Source organism: Chelonoidis abingdonii, chromosome 11, assembly GCF_003597395.2.
Source record: "Chelonoidis abingdonii isolate Lonesome George chromosome 11, CheloAbing_2.0, whole genome shotgun sequence".
Taxonomy (NCBI): domain Eukaryota; kingdom Metazoa; phylum Chordata; order Testudines; family Testudinidae; genus Chelonoidis; species Chelonoidis abingdonii.
In genome coordinates, this window is record NC_133779.1 from 35,276,328 (window position 1) to 35,300,151 (window position 23,824).

The 23,824-nt window shown below is 53.0% G+C and overlaps 2 protein-coding genes across 3 annotated transcripts; both read right to left on the minus strand.

Annotated features, from left to right (window-relative positions):
- Positions 1–3,499: 3,499 nt before the first annotated feature.
- Positions 3,500–9,944, minus strand: LOC116838364 (perilipin-3-like). Its single transcript, XM_075071359.1, has 8 exons — positions 9,912–9,944; positions 8,366–8,524; positions 6,858–7,026; positions 5,923–5,999; positions 5,057–5,354; positions 4,502–4,689; positions 4,098–4,301; positions 3,500–4,007 (listed from the first exon to the last, which is right to left on the minus strand). Exons 1-8 carry the CDS (start codon positions 9,942–9,944, stop codon positions 3,612–3,614), a joined length of 1,524 nt encoding a protein of 507 aa, XP_074927460.1. The 3' UTR covers positions 3,500–3,611.
- Positions 9,945–15,908: 5,964 nt separating this feature from the next.
- LOC116821156 (perilipin-3-like) lies at positions 15,909–23,405 on the minus strand. 2 transcript variants are annotated; one of them, XM_032774138.2, is made up of 8 exons: positions 23,389–23,405; positions 21,936–22,003; positions 20,785–20,980; positions 20,149–20,231; positions 19,369–19,633; positions 16,962–17,161; positions 16,678–16,806; positions 15,909–16,583 (listed from the first exon to the last, which is right to left on the minus strand). In XM_032774138.2, exons 2-8 carry the CDS (start codon positions 21,984–21,986, stop codon positions 16,224–16,226), a joined length of 1,284 nt encoding a protein of 427 aa, XP_032630029.1. In that variant the 5' UTR covers positions 21,987–22,003; positions 23,389–23,405; the 3' UTR covers positions 15,909–16,223. The 2 variants fall into 2 exon arrangements, with proteins under 2 accessions (XP_032630029.1, XP_074926982.1); XM_075070881.1 differs by lacking the exon at positions 23,389–23,405 and having other exon boundaries at positions 15,909–16,576; positions 16,674–16,806; positions 21,936–22,046.
- Positions 23,406–23,824: the final 419 nt, after the last annotated feature.

A 23,824-nucleotide genomic window follows, 5' to 3' on the forward strand; every position in this document is an offset into this window, starting at 1 on the left:
TGAGTTGCAGAACAAGGCAGCACTTAATAGGCCACTGGGGTAGTTTGTTCCAAATCAGCCTCCCCAACCTCCAGAAGCTGCAGCTTAACTCCGGTTTTATATTCCTCGCTGGTCCTCTGCACTGTAAACTTTTAGAAACGGAATCTAAATAAACCAATGTGACTCTTTTTACCCACTAAATTTAAACACTGGCTGCAGCCAGCATTGGGGTCTTATTTACAGACCACTGTTTGCAGAGTGCGTCCTTCACAAACCCAGTGTGTAGGGAGCATGGCTTGATGGTTTGTATTATGGGTGTCCCCACCAAAGAGCCAAGGCCCCATCATGCCGGGTGCTGCACAGACTAAGGCTTTGTCTACACTGGCACTTAGTTAGCAAAACTTTGCTTATTTGGAGGTGTTAAGAAAAAAAACACGCACCCCAAACGACAAAAGTTTTACCAGTGAAAAGCGCTGGTGTGAATAGCCGCTGCTGCTCGTGGGGGGTGAAAGTTTTTTGTCAGCAGGAGAGCTCTCTGCTGCTGACAAACAGCAGCTACGCTGCATGGCTTTTCGCTTCCTAGGGTAGCCATAGTCTTAGAGACAATGCTGTCTGCTCCGAAGAGCTTGCGGTTTAGAAACAGACAAGACGAACGGCAGGAAAGCATCATCTCTTTACAAGGGGGAGAGGCCCGGAGAAGTTAAGTGATGTGGCCAAGGGCACAGAAAATCTGCAGTCAAGCCAGGAATTGAACCCAGCCCTCCTGAGTCTTGGGCTGGTCCCTCACCCACATCACCACTTTGTCTTGTAGAGCTTGAGATTGCTAACCAGAGGGGATGTCTAGTTTTAAGACTTACTGCCCTTGTCTTTCCTTAGGGCCCATGGCAACCAGGCTGGTCCCAGCATAGTAGTGTCTGGGTGGAGCAGAGCTAAAGGATGTGCTGGCCTGAGGCACATGATGTTGGTGTGACGCCATCGCAGTTAGCATAGCGCTGTGAACGTGCTAACCTGGCCCCCCGTGTCAGCACTGCACGTATTCCCCAGGAGCGTGTCCGTGCACCATACGGTTTACCATGGCTGGAGTCCTGCTTTGCCAATTCTCTCCCCTTTGGCTTTATAGGTGGGGGAACCGACGAGTTACTGTGTAAGGGCTGGTGGCATTTGGCAGAGCACTAAACCTCAGCAATTGTGTTTTGCAAAGAATGGCCCAAATTCACCCGGGACCTACATAGGGGTGAGTTTCACCACTAGGGCCTGATTCGTAATTACTCAGCTCCTATGCTCGGGGTCGGGGTTCAAGGTGATATCAAGCCATCTTTGTACACCCTATATTCTGGGATCTAGAAGGGGCCTGCCCAGGCTTGGTGATCACCTTAGTGAGCCTCCACTACATTTCCTGGGGCTAGTGAGACCATTGATCCACACCGCTGCTCCCTCGGCCTTTCCCTCCCTACAAACAGCTGCAAAGGCATCCCCCCTCTAGGGAGGAAAGCTGGCCCAGTGGTTAGGATGCCAGTCTCAGTCTTGAGACACCAGGGGCCCAAGTCCATGATCTGCCCCAGGCTCCTGCTGAGACTAGCTTAGTCTCTCAACGCTCCGTTTCCCCATCTCCACCATGGGGGCAACAGCACTGCTCTGCCTGATGGGTTGGCGGGGGGAGTATGAGGTGCTCAGTTACTTTGGTGATGGGGGGCTATCTATGTGCTAGGGACAATGTGGGGTGTGATGGAGGTGGGGGATTTGTCCGAAGGGCTGTGATGGAGGGGAGAGGGGTGTAAGATGAAAGGCATCTGTTGCAGGTGGGTAGCTGAAATGAAATTGGCTGGGGGTTGGGAACTCAGAACGGAGGGGGAGGGTAGAAATGTTGCCAGCTCTCCTGATGTTTGGGTGGCTTTTAAAAGGTTCTCCTTGGTTTCGGCCTCCTGCTGAAATTTTGCCCTTAGCCAAAATGGCCGCCATCGAACCTTCATGTCAATGGGCCTGAAGCCAGCATGACGGCCTCTATAGCCCCTTAACCTTGGTAGGCAGAAGTGAGCCTGACCCCCGGTAACGGTGGCTACCATCGTCCCGTAGTGTCAACAGGTGGGAGGTCAGACCGCCCTCAGGCAAGATGGCGCCTTCATCACTGTGCGAGGCTCTGGCAGAGGAAAGGTGGATGCAGAGACTGGCCCTGCGGGCAGCAGGGAGCCTGCGGGTGTGGAGCTAGGCAAGAAACTGCAATTAGAGGAACATGGGGGCACGAAGCAGACTAAAAGGATATGGGGCAGGAGACTGTTGTGGGCACAGGGAAAATGAGAGGAGGGGTTGCTGCCTGCCCTGTCTAGCTGGTCCAGCCTCCAGGAGACAGGTGAGGGGAATCCGAGACCCCTCGTTTTTATGTGTGTATTTCAGGGTGATTAGGCCATCCGGGCGGTTGAGCTTTGGTCCATACTTAGCCCGATGAATCTCCTTGATGTGGGAAATCAACCACCCACTGGCTGAGCTCTCAGAGCTAAGCAGGACAAGCTAGAAGGGAACATGAATGGCCACCTCCCCTGGACACCCCTGTGCTGGAGGAAGTGCGGCTGCTGCTAATTCAGTGGGTGATGCTCCTCTCTGGAAGTCATGACCATGTCAGTGTCTCAGGTTCACATCAAGATGCCTGTGGGTGGGGTTGTCTTTTAGCAAGGACATTGTTGCTCTGAGAGCTCCTGGCCCATGGACGCAGAGAAAAGAGGTGGTTAATCTTGCTGTCCTGGCCAAATTCCAGAACCTTCTAAAAATAAATGCTCTCCACAATCTTGCTTAGTTACAGTATTCGTCACTTCCTGTCCCAAAGCGGTGGTGGGGAGTTCCTGGGTTCCAGGCCAACGGTGGCTGAGATTGCCTTTGAAGTCATTTGACATTTGAAGTCAAGTTTAATGGTAAGACTAGGGGTATGTCCAGGCTATCTGCCGGATCGGTGGGTAGCGATAGATTTATCAGGGATCGATATATCGCGTCTCGTCTAAATGCAATATATCGATCCCCAAATGCGCTCCCGTCAATTCTGGAACTCCACCAGGGCAAGTGACGGAAGTGGAGTCAACGGGGGCTGTTCATCCCGCACCATGAGGACAGGAGATAAGTCAAAATAAGATACGTTGACTTCAGCTACGGCGTTCCCATAGCTGAAGTTACGTATCTTACATCGACACCCCCCAACCCCAACGTAGACCCTGCCTAGGATGCTAGCTCTTAAAAGGCAGAGCTTCTCCTCTACCTGAGAGCCAACTACTTACCCTTCCACCTTCTTCGGTGAAATAACTGACCAAACTCATTCCAGGAGCGTTACCGCTTGGGAATATAACCGTGCCAAAGACAAACATGTACAGTAAGGGCACTGAAGAGAGAATTAGTTAGGTGTTCCCTTAAATGCAATGAACAGGAAGCCAGCTAACTGGCACCAGCTGTCTTGGCTTGGAAGAGATCTGGGATGCGTGGAAGACAAAGCCTTCCGTTTATTGGATATGGCTATTTAACTTGGGGGGGGTGTCACGTTTGGGGTGTATCCCACGAGGGTTAGAGTAAAACTGAAGCTCCTAGTAGAGGTTCAGGGTTAGGTCTCTGTCTGCTCAAAGGGTTTAGTTGGTCTGCCGGTGGAAGCTGACTAGCTAGTCATCTTTGCAGTCCTGTGGCTCGTAGTGTTTCAGGACTTTCAATATATCTGGCTTCTCCTCTGTCTCCAGCAGCTCCCCTTCAAGGGAAACCAAGGATTCCACAAGCCACGTTACAGGAGGGTTCTGCAACAGAAAATCCATCACTTCATCCAAGGCCTCCCAAGCTTTGGCCACCTTCTCCCGGCTCTGGCTTAGAATGTTGCCGGACAAATCTTGGAAGGAGTTGGCCGAGGAGAAGTACCCGTGCAGCTCCGCCATGTTCTGATGCACTTGCTGCATCTTTTCCTGGAGATGTCTGGGGAGGCCTCTGACGTTGGATAATAGGTTCAGGTACGTAGCTTGCAGCTGCTGTGACAGACTACGGGACATCGCCAAGGTCTTGGACTCCACCTGCCATGATACAGCAAAGGAAGAGTTAGTGATGTGAGGTTTGCCTGGACGCCGGGTCACTGGCTTAGACCCTGTTTCTAGTGAAGATACCTCTAGCTGTGTGGAGTTTCTGTCCTTGCTGCCGCTGGCTTGGGAGTTGTGATCCGTGCTGATGCAGGCTGGGGACCCACTGTCATTGCTGCCTCTTGGTTCGGTCTGGAGGCCCACTTCCTGCTTCTGGCTCCACTGTTCCCACATACTGTGCAGCTTCTCCTGGCTGCCAGGAAGCTGCTTCACCTGCTGGATGTGTTCAATCTGCAGGGTGGAGAAAGCACCGTGGAGTCAGGCTGGGCACAGTGAGCTGACCGAGAGCAGAGAGGGAGGCTGGACAGGGAGGGGTTAGCGTCCCGAACCGAGCAAGCGTCCCCGATAACCGCGATCTGGCGGAGCCCGAGGCCACGCGGCTCCAGGCGGGACAGTTTGCAGGCCGAGGAGAGGGCCAGGCGTGTTCTTACCAGGTTGATAGTCTGGTGGAGTTGAGAGAGGTTCTCGTGGGTGTTCTGCCGGGTCTGTCTCAGCTTATTCAGGATCAGCATGAAGGCCCGGTTCCGCAGACTGGTGGACAGGGACCCCAGCCGCACAAAGCAGCCCTTCCTGTGGTGGTCTGCTGTGGAGGCGTCCAGCCCCTCCATTGTGAGTGCAGCTGGGGAGAGAGAGAGGTGGACCCCACACTGAGGAGGAGGCAGGAATTATGGTCCAGAGCCTCACAGGTATTTATGTACCTAAGTGCCATTGATCTCAATGGAAGTTTGGAGCCTAGATACTGCATCTTGGAGGATCTGGGCCTATGCAACTTCCCAGGAGGTAAATAGGAAGCCTCAGGAAACTTGTTTAATAAGTTCCTTGGGGAAGCAGGTCCAGAGACCACCTGCTGCAGGAGTGGCAGATACAAGGGGTGACACCTAGTGCTGGTGGGGAGGGGGGACAATGGGAGGAGGGTGCTGAGATCTGGGGGACTCAACCCTGTTATAGCACCCCTGAGAAGAGAGGCTTTTTGGGCAGCTTCTCACCTAGCTCTTTCTCCGTCAGTGGCAGATACCGATTCATCAGCTCTTCCGACTTGTCCAGCGCTCTGTCCACGCTGCGGAGGAAGAGCTGACCCACTTTAGAGCTCATGAGGCTGCGTAGGCTGTTGGTCATGGCTGCTCGGGTGCTACCCCCCAAGTGGCGATGGCTTGGATCGTTGGCCCAGGTCACTTTGGGGCCACTGCTGGTCCCTGCGTCCTTTGCTCCGCTCGCCGCGCTGGCTGCTGCCGTCGTGGCCTCTGTCTCTCTGGAAGAGTCCGGCTCTGTTGTGTCTGTCACAACCTGGAAGCAGGGGTAGCTGGGGTCAGGGAGCAAGACCTGGCGGTGACTCAGAAGAAGGAGAGGGCAGTGGGTCAGAAGGGCAAGTTCCCCCAGCTAATCCTGGGGAGGCCTTCACACCAAGACACTAACAACCCTCCTGCCTAGGCAAGAGGGGCTCGTGCTGCTGCCCCCCATCTCTGAGATCCCCCAACTGCTTCCTTCCAAGCAGATCCTGGGCTTACGAGGAAGGAAGGGCCAATGGTTAGGGTGGGTTGAATTCCCTTCTCTGCCACTAACTCCCTGTGTGACCTTGGGCAAGTCACTTAGCCCGCCTGTGCCTCCGTGCCCCATCTGTACAATGGGCTAACAGCCCTGCCTCGAGGTGGGGGTTGGATAGAGAGTGTGACATGCTCAGATACTGGGGAAAAGGAGGCCACGTCAGTACCAGACAGGCAGCTAGCGAGCAGCTCTTCGCAGCAGTCAGTGTTGGCAATCAGCAACGCCCTAATGGTTCCCCGCGCCTGGGCTGGGTTCGTCTCTCAGTGAGAGATGCCCTTCCCGAGAAGGCTGCGGAGGCAGAGATGGTTACCTGCTTGCGTGGCTGTGGAGGGGCTGGCAGCTTCCCTTTATCCAGCCCGTTCCTCCTGGTCTCCTTGGCTGGCCCAGCTGTGGGGACAGACAGCAGGGTGGTTAATGAGCCGTTGTGGAGCGCTGGGCAGACGCCGAGGGATCGGGCATAGGCTGCGGGGCAGCTGTGTCTGCGACGATGGAATGTGTGGCACCTTCTGTGCTTTAAATGCAGATCGATCCACATGGAGCCACTTGCCCTGAGCTTCCCCACCCACAGCTCAGCTTGTGTCCCCTGCAAATGGGCCAGTGTCACCCTCCCCTTTCCGTTGTCGCCTCTCTGGGCCTCAGAGAAGGCGAGTGAACTAGTGCTTGACTTCCTGAGGCAAGACAGGCTGCGTTCCAGCCCTGCCTCCAACACCCCAGCCTGTGATCTCTCTGCTGCATCCTAGGAAGCTCTCAAAGGGAGTGTGAATACCCTGCAAGCTCGGGAATTTCCTCTCCCCAAACAGCTGTTCCCCAGGGACTGGGGCTGAGCCCCTATCCATGACAGAGTGTGACAGGCGAACAGAGAGCACCCCCATTAGACCTGGGTCCATCTTGCTGTCCTCGAGCCAGCATGCTAAGAACAGCTGCACAGCCGGACTAGCCGCCCCAAGGATACTCCTAGGGTTGTAGCCGGGAGCGGGCTTGAGGGAGCTAGTCTGTGCTGCCGCTGGTGCAGCCCTGGCTCTGCTGCCATTTTTAGTGTGCTGGTTCTAGCCAATCTCCCTGCTCTGGGAATGATGCTGCCACGCCCCAAGAGAGCCCCAATTTCTGGGAGCGCCCAGTGCAAGAATCCTTGAGGGAAAGGATCAAAACCAATCCAGCTTCTCTCAGCGGCTGGAATCTCCAGCTTCACCCTCAGCTTCCCTTCCTACTCCCCAAGCTCCGGCCGCCGACCCACGACTCACTCACCCCATTCAGCTGCAGCCAGCTGGGCAGGAGAGATGGCTGCAGTGGCCCCGGGCTCCGCTTCTTCCTCTGCCAGCTTGCAGGTGAGTTCGGTGCTGGGGCAGGAGGCAGCAGGGGCCAGCTCGTAAACGGAGGTGACCAAGGGCATGCTGACCACCCTGTTCACTGCAAACTAAACCAAGGAAAATAGCCACAGGGGGTGGCGGGGGTGTTAAGGAAAAAGGATTGACTTGCACCAGCTCCCATTCCAACCCGGGGGAATGGCTCTGGGCTTTCTGCTCCTGCTGGGAGTCCTGACTTTCTGAGCCACGGCACTGCAGGGAGAGAGGGAAAGGCCCTTCCCGCCGCACTGTGTCTAGGTGTGGGAATGGGCTCTCCCTTCTCTAAGCGAGCGGGGTGCCTTGGGCAGCTGCCCATCCCCACGATGGGCCCGGGGGGGCAAGTTATCTGGGCCCGTGGTGCCCAAGCTCCAGGAATAGTCAAGGCTTGTGGGCCGGCTCCACCAAGGTTCAGGGCTGGGTTTCTCCCCCGGCTCCCCGCGTGCCTGCCCTGGAGCGTCTCCCAGCCCTGTCTGCTGCCCCGGGCAATTTAAAAGGCCCCAGCAGGCTCCAGCCGCCACCCCCAGCAGGGCTAAGACAGCTTCCTGCCTGGCCCTGCTCCATGCCACTCCCGGAAGCAGGTGAAATGGCCCTATGGCCCGGAGGGGGTGTCTCCACGTGCTGCCCCCACCCCAAGCGCTGACTCCACAGCTCCTATTGGCTGGGGACTGCGGCCAATGGGAGTTGCGGGGGCAGTGCCTGTGGGAAGTGGCGTGCAGAGACTCTCTGGCCCCTCCGCCTAGGAGCCGCTGCCAGAGGGGTGTGCAGGTAGCTTTCGGGAGCCACCCAAGGTAAGCGCTGCACCCCTCACCTTCTCCCACACTCCAACCGCCTGCCCCTGCCCTGAGCCCACCCACAAACTCCCTCCCAGAGCCCGCCCCTGGCCCCCACTCCTCCACCCCACTCCCTGCCCCAGCCCAGAGCCCACACCCCGCACCCAAATGCCCTCCCAGAGCCTACCCCCGTCCCCACTTCTCCCCCTGACTCCCTGCCCCAGCCCAGAGCCGACATCCTACACCCAAACTCCCTCCTTCACACAAACTCCCTCCCAGCACCTGCCCCTCAACCCCGCTCCTACACCCAAACTCCCTCCCAGAGCATTAGACAGGTATGTGGGGGGGGGGACTTGAACTCAGAACCGTTCTGGGCATCAGCAAAAATCATACAAACCCGCCACCCCTGGGTGGGCCGTGCATCAGTGTAGTCTGCTTTCCAAGACAAAGAGCCCGGGGCCTTGTCTCTCAGGCACCAGCTCCCAGCCGCTGCCCTGGGGCAGCCAACTAGCACTAGAACTGTGGGCACAGAGTGTTTCTTTTGGTACAAGGGATCTCACCCCTAAATTCCCCCCTCCCACCTTCCATCTCCATTCACAGGCTCAACGTGGCACTGGCAGGCTGCCCAGGATAGACCTACCTGCTGTTCCCTGGTGTCTAATGAAGCCGTCTTCAGTCCAGTGTCGGAGGAAGCTGCCTTCGGTCCATTTTCACCAGCTGGCAACGTGACATCCAGACTTGCTGATGGGACCGAATGGGGAAGATAAGGTAGGTCAGGGGAAAAAGTTGCCCAGACTAGCTAGAAAGCAGAACAGGGTCCTGTTGCACTAGGGGCTGTACATCCAGAGCGAGAAACAATCCCTGTCCCCAGAGGGTTTACAGTTTAAAGAGACCAGACAGGTGAAGGCGGGGGAGAAAGCAGGAGTATCGTCATCCTCACTTTACAGCTGAGCAAACTGAGCCAGGCAGAGAATTAACAACTTGCCCAAGATTGGGCACCATCTGTGGTGGAGGCAGGAATAGAACCCGGGTCTCTGGAATCACTTAACCATGAGACCAACCTTCCTTTTGTGCGTAACAGTCTCCACTGGGGATGAACAGGTGGTGTGCAATGAGAACTGTGCGGGGAAAGGCTAGGTTAAGGCCATGTCTACACAATGAAGACTCCGACAGCATTGCTATACTGGCATAACGCCAGCATGTAAATGCGGCCTCTGCCCTGGCAGGGGTTTGATAGTGAAGTGACTAGGGCTCCCCGGGTGTAACTCCAGTATAAGTGAGAGAATCACTAGTCGCTTCCAAAGACTGCAGCTTTTTCGAGGCCCCTGCCTCTGTCGCTCCCCCACCCAGCCCGTATTCAAACCCTCAGCAGTCAGCACAGAGTCAGAATAAATCCTGCCAAACTAGCCTCATTTCCTCTTTTGACAGGGATACTGGCCAGGAGGTTGAGGAGGGGTGGGATAGACATGATATAGCTTGATTTCAGTATGACTTTTGACACACTAAAAGTGACATTCTCATTAACTAGGGACCTGTGGTCTAGGTGAAATTATGGTAAGATGGTTGCATAACGGTTTGAAAGCCCAAAGGCCGAGTAGCTATCAATGGTTTGCTGTCAAACTGGGCGGATGTATCTAGTGGTGTCACCTGGGGGTCAGTCCTGGGTCTGGTCCTATTCAATAGCTTCATTAATGACTTGGACAATGGAGTGGAGAGTGTGCTTGTAAGTAACATTTGCCGATGACACCAAGTGGGGAGGGGTTGCTAGCACCTTGGAGACAGGTTTAGAATTCAAAATGACCGTGACAAATTAGAGAACTGGTCTGAATTCAGCAATGAAGACCAGTGCAATGTACTTCAATTAGGAAGGAAAAAATCAACTGCACAGCTACAAAACGGGGAATGGCTGGCTAGGTGGTTGTACGGCTGAAAGGGAGCTAGGGGTTACAGTGGATCACAAATTGAATATGAATCAACCGTGCGATGCAGTTGCAAAAAAGGCTACTATCATTCTGGGGGCATATTGACACAAGTTGTATGTAAGAGAAGGCAGGTAAATGTCCTGTTCTACTTGGCACTGGTGAGGCTGCAGCTGGTTCTGGGTGCCCCACTTAAAGAAAGGTGAACACACTGGAGAGAGTCCAGAGGAGAGCAACAAAAAGAATCAAAGGTTTAGAAACCCTGACCTGTGAGGAAAGATTAAAAGCCAGTGGGTACATTTAGTCGTGAGAAGAGAAGACGGGGGTCCTGAAAACAGTCTTCAAATCTGCTAAGGGCTGTTGTGAAGAGGAAAGTGAACAATCGTTCTCTATGTCTGCTGAAGGCAGGACAAGAAGCACTGGGCTTAATCTGCAGCAAGGAAGAGTTAGGTTAGATATTAGGAAAAACTTTCTAGCTATAAGAATAGTGAAGCTCTGGAATAGGTGTTCAAGGGAGGTTGTGGAAGCCCTGGCACTGGAGGTTTTTTTAAGAGCAGGTTGGACAACCCCCTGTCAGGGCTGGTCAAGGTTTACTTGGTCCTGCTTCAGCGCAGGGGGCTGGATTTGATGAGCTCTCCAGGTCCCTTTCAGCCCTACGTTTCTGTGGTGATTAAAGCGTGAGACTGACAGCAGGCTGGACCCTGTTCCCAGACCTGCTGCTAACTCGCTGTGTAAGTGGGGCAGTTACACCACCTCTCTGTGCCTCGGTTTCTCCACAATGGAGCTTCTACTTCAAAAGGGAAGAGGGATCTGTGAGGCCATTGCTCATGCTTTGGGGTTTCAGCTGACCACCCAGGAAGGGATTCCCCCCTCACCCCCACACAATGTATTCTCCGTCCTCTGAAGCATCAGGGATGGACGTGGCTGGAGATGGGACACTGGATGGGGTGGGCCAGAGCTCTGAGGTGGCACGAAGCATTCACCCTCTCTGGTGCTTGGCTGGCTGGTGCTTGCTCACAGGCGCAGGTCTAACTGATGGCCGTCTGAGGGGTCAGGAAGGAGTTTTCCCCCAGGTCAGATTGGCAGGGGCCTTGGAGGGTTTTCACCTTCCTCTGCAGCATGTGGGTTATGTGCCAGGATACGGGCACCTCGGTCTCGTTTGTTCTCTGCCTGTGGCGTATCCTAGTCTAGGCTCTACTAGGCTGTTATGCTCTGTGGCTGTAGGGTTTAGGGTGCTGGGCGGGGTTGATGGCCTGTGAGGTCAGATGAGATGAGCGGGTGGCCCCTTGGGGCTCTGAACCCTGTCAGATGGAAGGTGCTAGAGACATTGGCGCTGCAGAGGACTCCTAGCCGGGCCTTTGCCTGGGTCTTCCCATTGCCCTCAAGAGCCGCTCCCCTCTATAGCCAAGCAGCCCAGGGAAAACACAGCTTCCTGGCTGTCAGCTCTTGCTCACTCCTACGGCTAATTGGCGAATGTTGTTAATTTATTGCAGAAAATCCTATTGAATACGTGCATGAAAGAGTGAGAAGAGGCTGTGTCTGCTCAGCGTCTCCTTAGGACGGCGGCAGCAGGTGGTTGAGATCAGCTGGAGCTGAGAAGGCAAATTGTTAGGGGAAGGAAGTTTTAGTGCCAAGGACATTAACTTGCTCCTAGAGCGGCGAGAAGGCGGGGAAGTCACTGGAGATTCGGCAGCAGAAGTCACCCAGGGGACCAGTTCATGCCAGACTCTTTGAAATCAGCTTGACTGAGAGTCAACTTTGCCTTCGTAAAATCATTTCTACTCACCCTCAGCCATGGTCTCTGCTCATCTGGCCAGGGGCTGGAAAGGCCTGTTCCAGCCCCGAGCCCAGTGGGGGCTGCTGTCCAGCAGGTAGCTGGACCCTGGTAGGAATCTACCCAGCTCCAAGGCAGCTGCTTGCATCATGCTGTTGAGTCATTGTGACATGTCATGACTCATCACAATGACATTGTGTCACAGCTACAGCCTCTCCTGGCCCTTTCAGGGAACAGGAGGAAACCACAGGCAGAGCCTTTGCTCCCCTCCCCAGAATGCAGAGGTCAGCATGTGCCTGCTTTGGGAAGACCAAGGGTTGATGAGCCTCCTGCTACTAAGCACACTGAGCATCAAATGCAGCAGAAGGGGCGTGAGCAGCATCCTTCTCCTCCGTGATGCAAACAACCATTCCATTGCCTGAAAACATGGAGGAGTGGTGCTGAAATTCACTCTCTTTCCAGTGCACATCGCCACTGAAAATAGATACAAGAACTGGTCCCCCTCTGCCCCCAGAACAGCAGTAGCCCACTGGCTGGAGCTCTCAGCTGCGGCCTAGGAGACCCAGCTTCCAGTCCTTGCTCCAGCCTGGGCAGAGCAGGGCCTTGCACCTTGCTATCCCATAATCCCAACTAGAAGAGTCAGCCTTGCGCTCTGGCCCTATGAACTCTCCTTTGTGCAAAGACAGACAGCTCCACCATGAGATGCTGAGTGAAAGGCTGCTCCCCACCCATGTTGGGGTTCCCTCTGCCATCTCTCTCCACTTGGCTTCCTATGAACTCAGGTATCACTGCCGTACAGCTGTGCTACCGTGTTGATCAAACACGGGGGGATGGCTGCAGGGTACATCACACTTCCCAAGTTACATCAAAAACTTCTCCCTTTCTGTACAGCTCATTGCATTTACTATACATTGCATCACACTCTTTTGGCTTGGTTACTTTGGAGGAAGCAACCCCTGCGTGCCCCAGGCTGTCCCCACACTGACATGGTTTGACTTCCTCTTTTCCTCCTCTCCACATTCCTAACTTCCTTTTAAAAATCTCATTCATAGTAAATAGGTCACTGAATCTTCTCCCTCTTAGTGGGCTCAGGCATTGTGTCATCGTAGCCTGTTGACCCATTTGCTTCTCCTATTTAGCACAAACGTTCTGGTTTCAAGCTGATGATTGATTTAGATCCCTAATTCTAGCTTCCAAAAAATGAGATCTCCCTCCCCCTGTTAAGCCAGGCCTCAGCTACATACACCCCCCACCTCACACACACACACCTCCCAGGTGCAGCAGAAAGGTTGTGATGTGTTGAATAGCAGCTGGTCTGCTGGAGGAACACAAAAGTATTACATTAGCCGTCTTAACACCTCCATTCCTTGCTTTTGCAGTAGCTATGCTGTGTGCAGTGATCTTCACTCACCCACCCTAGTGATTTGGGGTATTCCTTCCCCCGTTCTTAAGAAAGTATCTTCAACCCAGCCAGGGCTGCTTTCTTGCAGCAGGTGGCTCTTTGTGAAAACTGCCAGACGCCCAGCTGAACAGCTTGTTAAAGATGTTTTTGTCTGGATAGCACCTAGTGGAGCAGGACTCCACTTATCACTGCAGTACAAGGACTAAAGAGGAGGGGCCATGGTGGTGGTAGACCCTGCTTTCACACAAGAGCTATTTCGTCCGAGAGGGTGGTGGACACCCTGGAGAATGTTCAGGACTCCTGCTTTGATAAGCCTGCAGCAACTCCAGAGAGGACCTTACATCAGCGTGAGCCAATGTAGTTGCTTTGCAGTGCCATAAACCAGCACCTGTTACCACAGAGGGAATCGTGAAACTGGTGTAGCAATGCAGGAGTACAGCCCTCCACCCACATTCTGCTCTTCAACAAAGCAAATGATGAGTGATGTGGAGAAAATAGATATGGAAAAAGTTATTTACTTATTCCCGTAATACAAGAATTAGGGGTCACCAAATGAAATTAATAGGCAGCGAGTGTAAAACAAATAGAAGGAAGTTCTACACACAGCGCACAGTCAATTTGTGCCTGAGAAGGTTGTGAAGGCTAGGACTATAACAGGGTTTAAAGAGAGAACTGGATCAATTCATGGAAGATAAGTCCATTAATGGCTATTAGCCAGAATGGGCAAGGAAGGGTGTCCCTAGCCTCTGTCTGTTTGTCGGAGGGTGGAGATGGATGGCAGGAGAGAGATCATTCGATCATTGTTAGGTTCACTCCCTCTGGGGCACCTGGCATTGGCCACTGTTGGTAGACAGGATACTGGGCTGGATGGACTTTTGGTCTGACACAGTACAGCTGTTCTTAGCTGGTGCAGTGAAAATCCTCATCTTTATGGGTTGAGTTGTTCAGAGGCTAACTAGACTGTCAGACAGGACTTCTGCTCTCTAACCAACCACTGCATCATAGAAGAGCCTAGATGGCATAAGCCACGGTCTCCCTCAGTTAAACAGCCTGGAATGCTCTAGTACTGAGCAAAAAGGGAGAACAGAACTCACCCAAAATTACATAGAGATCAAACTCACTGCCAGGCATCATCTGATGTTCTCCAGGTAGTTCTTAGAGCTAATAAGGGGTCTGGGAGACTGAGACTCCATGTGTCAGTAACTACCTCAAAAAAAAATTCAGGCTATCCTCATTGTATGGAAAATTTAGGGGTAGATCTACCCTCAGATAAAGGGCAAGAGCTTGAACTCTTAAATGCAACTTTAAGTGAGGCACTGCGATAAGCCATTAACATTTCAACTGCAGAGAGAATGTGGTTGCCAGTTTAACCTTAGTTTGGCCACACATACATGATACTTTTTAGGTGCAGGCTGTTTTCGCACCAGAGGCGGTGTAGTCAGGCTAGTTAGAGGAAGATGAGCTGTGTGCGTTGAAGCTATGAGGAATAGTTTAATCCTCCAAGCTCCAGAGCATACGCTAATTGTTATAATACCCATCGAATTCTATCAGTGGCTAGACTGTTTGTTGCCAACAACGCCAGCAGCTATATGCCAAGTGACAGACCTCAGCAACCTACAGCTGGCCAGCAGACTGGTCCTATGCCTCCCAACACCAGGCCAGGCTTTGCTATGTCACAGCAAACCCTTTGCAGCTGTATGGCCTGGCTTTTTCTGGTGGATGTCCTCTGAAGGGCTTGTCCCAAAGCAGGCATGTGCCCACCTCTAGTCAAATGGGTGGTTCTGTTAAATCTGAGAGATTTAACTGCTTCAAGGTCAATGAAGATGTGGGACTGCAGTGGCACATAGACCACCCAAGGGTGGTCTGTGAGGCCTAGGATTTACACTGCCATATGTGCCCCAGCTGGACTGCTCTGGAGATGGAACAGGTCAGGCAAGTGCAGCAGGAAGGACAGAAGGTTCAATTTCAGGTCACTAGGGGTGGTCTAAATGCCCTCCCAGAGTTAGTGGCAAGGCCTGCTACAGGAAGGGGAAGGTAGTGTAAAGTTAGACAGCATTACGCCAAGCAGAGATCTCTGGGGAGAGGGGAACACGTATGACATAAGGGCCTGTACTGACCGCAGATTGCAGCCATTTTGACAATGGCTTCAGGGTTTTACCTCCATAGCTAAAGCTAGGAGTAGCCAGAGGGCCCATGAGAAGCAGTGGCAGCAACTCCCCAGGCCCTAGTTCATCTCTGAAGCACTGATCTTGAGGAAGTCAATGAGGGTAGATTCCTAGTCTCAAGAACCTGGGGAGGTGATTGTTGGTAGAGGTGAGAATCCACCCCCTGCAGAGGCAGGCCCTCATGTGCACCAGCAATGCAGGACAGCTTCTCCAAGAAGACGGGACATGCCAGGGAGGGAGAATCAGGCCTTCATGCCCAAGAATCTCACTCAGAACAAGACAAGCAGAAGCTTTTGTTTCAATACAAGTACAGCTTTATTGTAAGCAACATGTTCTTACCCGATACAGGGGCCAGGGCCAGGGCCTGAAGGGAATCCTACATGATCCATTATTCTAGTCCAGGAAGAGCAGCAGTCCTGGGCACCCTCTCAGAGCACTGATCTCTTACCAAGATGATTTCCTTGCTTGAGTGGAGAGACCCTAAACTAGTCATCTTGACTTGGATTAGTGGTTTGTTGGTGGCACTTGAGTGACTCCTTTCTCCTCAAGGCTGGAGCAGCTTGTAGAGCACTTAACCTGACCACTGCACATTTGCTTGGGAACTGCAGTTAATGACATTCCCTATGAAATACCCAGTTGGGTCAGAAATCCTTGGCATGGGAGCTGCTGTCTTATTTAGCTCTTTACTGTGGTTCTGAAGGATCTGCAGGCCACTAAGAGATTGAGTGTGCAACATGTGCTAGACTCCCTAGTGCTACCCACCTGAATGAAGTCAGGGCTGAATCTGGTTGCTAAAGAGAAGTGGTGTAGGCTTCAGAGGTGCTGGGCAAGTCTAGCAACAGCCAGAGTCTTCAGAGCACTAGAGATGGCAAACTAGGCACCCCAGCTTGAAAGCTAGGCCTTAGATCCCATGGTCAGGGGGGTGGGGTGTGACTTGACTAGTCAGAGGGAGTCAGTTTTGCTGGTAAGCCTTTGACCCAGCTTACAGGCAGGTTTGGGAGACAGCCACACCTGTGAGATGCAGGGAAGAGAGACTTATCCTCAGTGTTTAGTGCAATAGAACAAACCTAAGCAAGGCAAGATGGCTGCCAGGATTGAGGCACTTGTATCAGAACACCAAGTGCTGCTATCTAGATAGAGAGTCAGGCTAGTGTGTGACAGGAAGTGACAAGTGGCATGAGTTAACCCCTCCCTGCCCCAAATGAAGCTCTGTGCTTAGGAGAGCTTCTTTTGAGTCCTCAATCTGCAGGACACTGCTCCATCTCCACTTCCTCCTGCTGCTTGCCTGATGGGGCAAAGGGTTCCACTAGCCAAGAAAGGGGGACATTATGCACCACATGATCCATCAGCTCATCCAACAGCTTGCGCGCCTTGGTCACTCGTTCACGGCTCTGGGCCAAGACGCTGCCAGTCAAATCATGGAAGGAGCCAGCAGCGGAGAATGAAGCACGTAGTTCATCGACATGGTGACGAACCAGTTGCGCCTTGTCCTGGAGGTCAGCAGGGAGGCCTTGCAGGCTGGACACCAGAGTCAGGCAGGTGGTCTGCAGTTGATGGGTGAGGCTGCGGGACATGACCAGTGCCTGCTCTTCTACCTGCTGCAAACAGGGGTAGAATCAGAAGCCAGTCAGGACAGACTTCTCCCACACCAACTGGTTACTTGTAGACGGGCGTCACCCTCTCATGACCTACCTCTGGCTGCACAGAGTCCATCTCCTTACTCTGACTTGCCTGCTTTTGGCTCCAATCCAACCACATCTGGTGCAGCTTCTCCTGGCCATCACGGAGCTTCTGATCAACACCCTGCTTGGTGTGCTCAATCTGGAAGGGAAGAGACATCTGGGATCAGCACAGAAAGGAACTTTGCCATGTTGGCCACTTGCAGTGGCTTGGCACAAGCCAGGTTATGAGAGTGACTGGGGGAGCTTCACAGGAGTACAGGGGTGTGCGCACATGGCTCACAGCTGCATTCTTACCAGTTCTATTGTTTGGTGGAGCTGGGACAGAGCCTCTTGGGTGCTCTGCCGGGCATGCCTCAGCTTGCCCAGGGAGTGCTGGTAGGCTCGCTGGCGGAGCTTGGTGGACAGGGACCCCAGGCGCACGAAGTAACTCTGCTGCTGCTTCTGCTGCTCCACAGATGCCATTTCGAAGCCTTCCACAGGCGTGGCCAGTTTAGCTGGAAGCAGAGAGTGGAGGGTTAGTGGTGCCAGGTGGAGGAGATGGCAAGGGAGGTATGGGATATGCCTGCAGCTCCTCTATAGAGTTGACAATGCCTCTACCCTAAGCATGTTACCAAGCTAAAGTGTAACAAGCTGCTGTACCACTTCATATCTAGGGGGTGGGACAGACACCCTGTACACCATGTTCACTTTTATACAGGGGAACTATTTTGTCCAAAGCATGCCTGAGGCATCATTTGAAAACCTCAGTGTGTAGAATAGCAGCATCCTGTTAATCTGTGTAGTTTCTGCTGTAGGATTGTCTCTGAACAGTTGCAACTCCAGACAGTGCCCACAAACCAATTTCTCAGAGGCTCACACCAGCAAGGGGTTTAAAATAAACCCACAGTTTTCTCCAACAGAGGAGAAGGGTGTATGAGAAATTTATATCTTGTCACTGTTTGAGCCTCATACCCAGAAGACTTTGCACCCCCATGGGGGTGCAAACCCTCAGAGAGGGGGAAAAAGGGTAATAGGAGACAGTGACCTCCAGAGCAGTGCTCCACCTCCCATCTCCAGCAAGTTCCTGCAAGTCATGAGTGATGACACTGCCCCCCCCCCCAATTTTTGATTCTCTTATAACCAATTCTGGCTTTCATGCCTTGCCACTTGAACCACCACAACAGATGTTTCTTCTTGACCGTGGACAGACCCCCCAGGGGAGGCTACCCCCCCAGCTCTCCCCTTTCTACACATCCCCTGCAGTTGGAGCACCTGAGATCCCCTGCCCATCCTGCATGGGGAGCTGATGGGGGCTCATAGCACTGGAGGACCCCTGGGCCAGCCACAGCCATCATGGGGGAAAAGCAGCTTCTCATTAGGCCTTATGTGGGTTCTGAGGTGGCTGAGGCAGTGGTATTTGCTATTCAGGTTCCTGGGCTCATCAGGAAACTTCAGGGAGTTTCCTGATGAACCCAGAAACCTGAATAGCAAATACTGCTGCCTCAGCCACCCCAGAACCTGCCTGGGGCATAATAAAGCAAAAAAGCTCCCCCCCAAAAAAGCCTGCAACCGGGGCGGGTGGCTGAGCCTCCCTGTCTCATTGTGCCCACCTCTCAAAATCTTAGGGTGTTTGGATTAGAGTGGGTGGGTGGAAACTTTGTGATAACAAGGATGGTGCATCATTTCCCAGTGTTGGAATGACCAGATGAGCTAGGAGCTTGCACAGTCCCAGAAGATACTGAGCCCTGCAAAGGTGCATGTGTCTGGGGAACAAGGCTGGGCTAAGAACTTGCAGGTGTTGCCCTGTCTGTAGTTCTGAGGGGCTGGAAGAGCACTCCTGTGAGGTGCTGGGATGAATTTACATGCTGAAGGCAGCATGAGCAGACTAGGAGTGGCCATTTGGCAGTCAGGCAGGGTAAGAGGCACCACAGGCTAGAGAATTCAGGACACAATCTGGCCTATTGAACAGCAGTGTCCCTGGGGACCATCACAGGGTGACAATGCATCATCCTTGTTTCAGACTGGGGAGAGGCTCTACCATGAAGGGATTTGCTGAAGGACACTGGCAGGCCAGGGGCAGAGTCAGAAATAGACTGGCTAGCCAAATCCTACTCCAGTGCTCTAGCCCTTAGATACAGCTGGGGCAAGGTTCCCTGTTTGAGTTACACCTCCACATAGGAGAGAGTGGAACCCTGCATTGGTCAGGCAGCCACCAGGGAACAGGGGATGCCAAGAGATTCAGCAATTCATCTCCCCTTCCATTAGGGTCTACAAGCCTCAGAGGCAGAGATTATCTAAGCGGGTGGCTAAACCAGTCTGAGCCACAAGCCACACTCCTTGTGGTTCTCCATGCTCAGAGCACCCTGTATGGAACCGGTCTGAGGCTTACAAGTATTGAGGGAGAAGTTGTCCCCCCCGCCCCTCCAGCTGTGCTTCCCACCTCACAGCAAACAGCATCTTCCAGGGAAGCTAGCTGGGTGCGCCAGGTACAGAGGTTTTTTCTATTATGAAGACTGTAGTAGTTTCTCCTAGGGGTTAACTGTGGGGGACCTCAAGGCACCTTATCAGGAAGTTGCCCCAACCTTGGGTTCATGGCTTCGACTGAAGCCATCCAGCCTACAACTCCAGCTGGCATTAGCCAGACACCCCCCATGCTAGGTCTGAAGAGACAAGCTATCTCCTTCTATAATGCACAGGAGAAGAGCAGCTGCTGCCTCCTCACCTAGTTCCTCATCAGTCATAGGAAGGTAGTGATCCACCAGCTCTTCTGACTTGCCCAGCACTGCACCCATGCTGCTCACCACCATCTGGCCCACCGCTGAGCCCATGACTGTGTTCACACCACTGGTCACTGCTGATCTGGTCAACTCCACACTCCCCTGGACAGCCCCTTTGGTCATATCCATCATCCCGGTCATGGTGTTGCTCACGGCATCTTTTGCCCCAGTCACCGTGGCAGTCACCAGGCCTTTGGTATTGGAGATGATCTAGATAGAGGTCAGATATTAGTTCAGATAAGACCTCAAGCCAGCGCTGGAATATTGCAGAGCAGGGGGATGGAGGTTGTCTTCCCCTTGGACAGTGGGGAGGGAAGCACTTATGTTTTTCTTCTACCCCCACCCCAAGCTTTAAAAAAAAGCTCTCTAAGGGCCCCCATCTAGATTAGAAACATTTGCATTGTGCAGAGCTATGTCACAGCAAGCATCTAGTGTGCTGCCAGCAGAGCATGACTGCTGTAAGGTTTGCACTAGTGTCAGGATCTCTGCTTCACATAACAGCAGGGGCAGTAGTTCAGACTGGCCATGATCATCCCATGAGCAAATGGATCACTTCTGCCCCATGCCGAGCTGCTGCAGCTGCTCAAGCCATGTTTTTCCTGCCCCATGTAGCTCTGGTCCTTGTTAAGTTTTACTGCTTGTTGCCAAACTCTTGCTTGAGCAGATAAGCTGAAGTCACTGCTCCCCTTGCCTGTACAAAGGCTTCCAAGCAGAGAGGTTGTTACCTTGTCTGTTGGCTCTTGAAGGATTGGCAGCTTCTCCTCCAGCTTGTCCAGCCCCCTGCATGCATACTCATTTGCTGTAGAGACTGTTAAGAAAACTAGTTTAGTGTCTCATGTGACAAGCCCCTGCTGTTACAGCAAGTTCTGGAAGCTGTGAAAGCTAGAGAACCAGCTGCATGAGGACTCTGAAGGGGTGGCAGAAGTCAGAGGAAAGACTTTGCTAAGTAGGCACAAGGGTGAACTGATTTGCAACAGCTTGGAATGGGTTGAGAACTGGACCAGCTCCATTATACTTGATGCCATGGCTGTGGAGAACTGGCAGATGCAGGAATCCTACCCATCTGCAGAGCTCTGAGCTTTGACACAAGGTTGCTCCATGCTATGCCCCCCCCCAGAAGCTGACACTGTCACCCAAGGGTTTGTGGACACTGCCACCTCCATAAGAGCTTTCAGTGGCCTGGGGAGTGGGTTATGCTCCTCTATGGAAGCATGAGAGGTTCTTTAGCCAGCCAATGGCTTCTGATGTGACCAGCCTGACTCCTCCCTCTGGCAGGGCATGAGGCTCTTTGCCTGGCACCCTGGGAAGGAGGGCAGAGCATGGTGCCCTTCACAGACCATGCCACCCCCACATTAACTCACTCTGCGGCTCAAGTTTGCTCAGGATTGGCTGGGCGCCACTGACCACAGCCGCAGCCATGCTCTTCATGCCTTTCTCTGCCATATCACAGACAGATTTGACGTAGGGATGGCTCTCTTTGGTGGAGGTGTAGGCTGTGGAGACCATGTCATAGGCAGAGCTGACGAAGGGCAGGTTGGCCACCCGGTTTGCTATGTTCTAGGGGAGAGAAGGCAGGAAGGTAGACAGTGAGGGCTACCATGCAGTCTCCCCTACCAAGCAGGGTCATGGGCCCTGCCATCTGTAGCTGGGGTCTGTCAGTTGTTTTCAGAGAGTCATCTACTCTCACCACTTCCAGCTTGGGGAATTTCTCCCCTTCTACTGCTGGGAATACTTGGATTCAGCATCCTGTTACCAGCATTTGCCATTTAAGAGACCAGGCCCAGTAAAAAAGCCCAGAAAAGGGAGAAAAAAAGTCTTCACCAGAGCAGGTTCACACTTACTGAGACAGTACTACGGTGACAACAGCTTCTGCTGTCCACCGCCACAAGACACAGTAGCTAGGTTGACAGGAGAAGGTAGACATAGCTCTGTCCACACATGAGTTAGGTAGATAGAACTGCATGGCTCAGGGCTGTGGGTTTTCCCCACCCCCTTGAGCGACAGTTATAGCAAAGTGTCTAGTGTAGCTCTGGCCACACCCTACTCCTCCCAGCTCCAGAAACCCAGGAGAGGGTCATGCTGCCTGAGTGGGAAGCAGACAAGCCTGAGATCAACAGGAGAAAGTGGCACCAATAAGACTGAAGTCCCTGTATAGCTAAGCAAGTGCAAGCCTGCGTGGGCGCATTCAGAGGGGTTACTTTGAGTTACATCAAGCCAATAAAGGATCATTTCCATCAGGTGAAGGCACTCCTAGACCAAGGCAGTAGCTGCACACGGCTTCATGCTAGTTTAGCCACAGTGGTTTACACTGACTCCCAAAGTTAGACTAGCGCAATACTTCTCAGAGAAGCCCCTCGGCTCCCTGTTTATTCAGGTGAAGGAGGATTGAGAAGCCACAGTGCAGCCACCACTGACTTCTAGGCTAAGGGGCCCAGCACCAGGTTCCTAGCTGAGGCCTGTAGCCCACCACAAAGACCCTCCAACCCAAGCCACGGCCCCAGCATGTACCTACCTCCTGCTCCTCATCCTTTGGAGAAGCAGCACTGGGGTCACTAGAAGCCATGGTGGAAGCCAGTAAAGCTGATTAGAAGGGATATAGAAACTCAGTAGTTAATCTGCCAGCATTGATAAGGCTTGAGTCAATTCAGTGCCATAAAGAGGGCTCAGAGGTCAGCAGAGAGAGCTCATTCCATTGTGTTGGCCCCTGGGGGATTCAGCAGCACAATGAATTGAGTAACATCACTCCAGATCCCCTGGGCCTGGAGGCAGCTGGCACTGATTGGGCTTAACACACCCCAGACCTTCCAGTCTGGATTGCAAAACAAGCTGCTGCCAAGGCCCCTGCTGCTATAAGTAACAGTGGCCTTCGCCCCAGACAGCTCATTGCTGTTTCAACACCTCCTGCTTTGCTAGGGTTGTGTCACCTTTTTCATTTTCAGTTGCCAGTCACTAACTGGAGTCAGGGTCACTACTCAGCAACACTGGGGTAGGCAGTGGAAGATTGTTAGAGGCATTCTCAGCTAGCCCCATAACCTGCAGTCCCCTATAAGGGGGGAGCCAGCCCCACCACACCTCAGCCATTTGATTGGCATTAGAACAGGGCTCACAACTGCTGGCTAAGGCAGCCTAGCTCTTACTGGGAGAGTTAAGAGCCTGCCCCACTCCCAGCTCCAGGGCAGAGCTGGAGACAGATCTGTGAAGGAGCCAGAAGTAGCCGGGGGCGGGGGGGGGGGGCCGCAGAGGGAAGAGCCACAAGGCCAGTTGTTGTTGTAGCAGCCTCTGAGCACTCAAACAAGCCATGAGTCAGACTCAGTCATGAGACACAACTGGCTCCAAACACAGCAGGCAAAGAGATTCCTTTGGGGGGGGGGGGGGTCAGATTGGAGTTTTTCCTCCTCTAGCCAGGACTTGGGACAGCTAAGAGCTGGCTGTTCAGAGGTGAACTTCAGAGCTGAGACCCCAGAGCTCTAACACAAAAAACCCACTAACTACCAAGTAAGTTAGAGTTCACACTACCATGGGGGCAGCAGTTTCTCCTCTGCCATTTGGAGTAGTTTGATTTGAACCTTCCTGGCAGAAAATGCCTGTTACAGGGGGTGAAGGGGTTTAAGCCTACAGCTGAGACTTCACATTTTAGTTAGTTGTGAGACTCATCCCAACCCTATAAGGAAAGGGGGCAGGAGAAGAACCCAGCACTTAAAATAAATCTCCTCTGTGCTAGGCCAGCAGCTGCACAACCCAGCTAGTTACAGGCTAGTCTGGGAGCTCCCAGACAGCAAGTTAATCCTTGGCATTGATTTGCCTGTAACAACAAGAAAAGAAGAAAGCTACAGCAGTCAGTGTCCATTTGCCAAGCACTTATCAGGGAGCAAACAAGCCTAGAGTTTGACACACTCAAAATTACATTTAATTATAACTTGGAAAGCCACCACCCTAGAAAAGCTGAGAACATTGCAAACCCTTACCTGCCTCTTCCACAACTCCAGACTAGATGCTGCATAAGCCCTGCTCCCTACCCAGCCTTTATATACCAGTGCTGAGACCCGCCCAGCCCAGGGAGGCAACCAGAACCTCCCACCCTGATTGAGGCGACCTGGCCTGGCGTGTGGGTGGGGATGTTTAGCAAGTTGCATTGGAAATGGAGCGTCCTCGGTCAGATGTGAGTCCCACTCAAGCCCAGGTTTGGAGACTAAGGTCCCATCCTCCTTGGTTGCTGCGGGGGAGGAAAGAAGACAGATCAGACCTTGGTTGTTGGTGTGAAAAGTGAGTGTGTCTGTTTTAGAGGGTGGTGGCTATCTAGGTTTTATGGTAGCTCTGGTGCTGTCATAGAAGGAGTAGACAATACAGAGGCCTGTTCCCCACCCCGCAGACCTCCTGCTGCTGCTGCTAAATAGCCCTTCA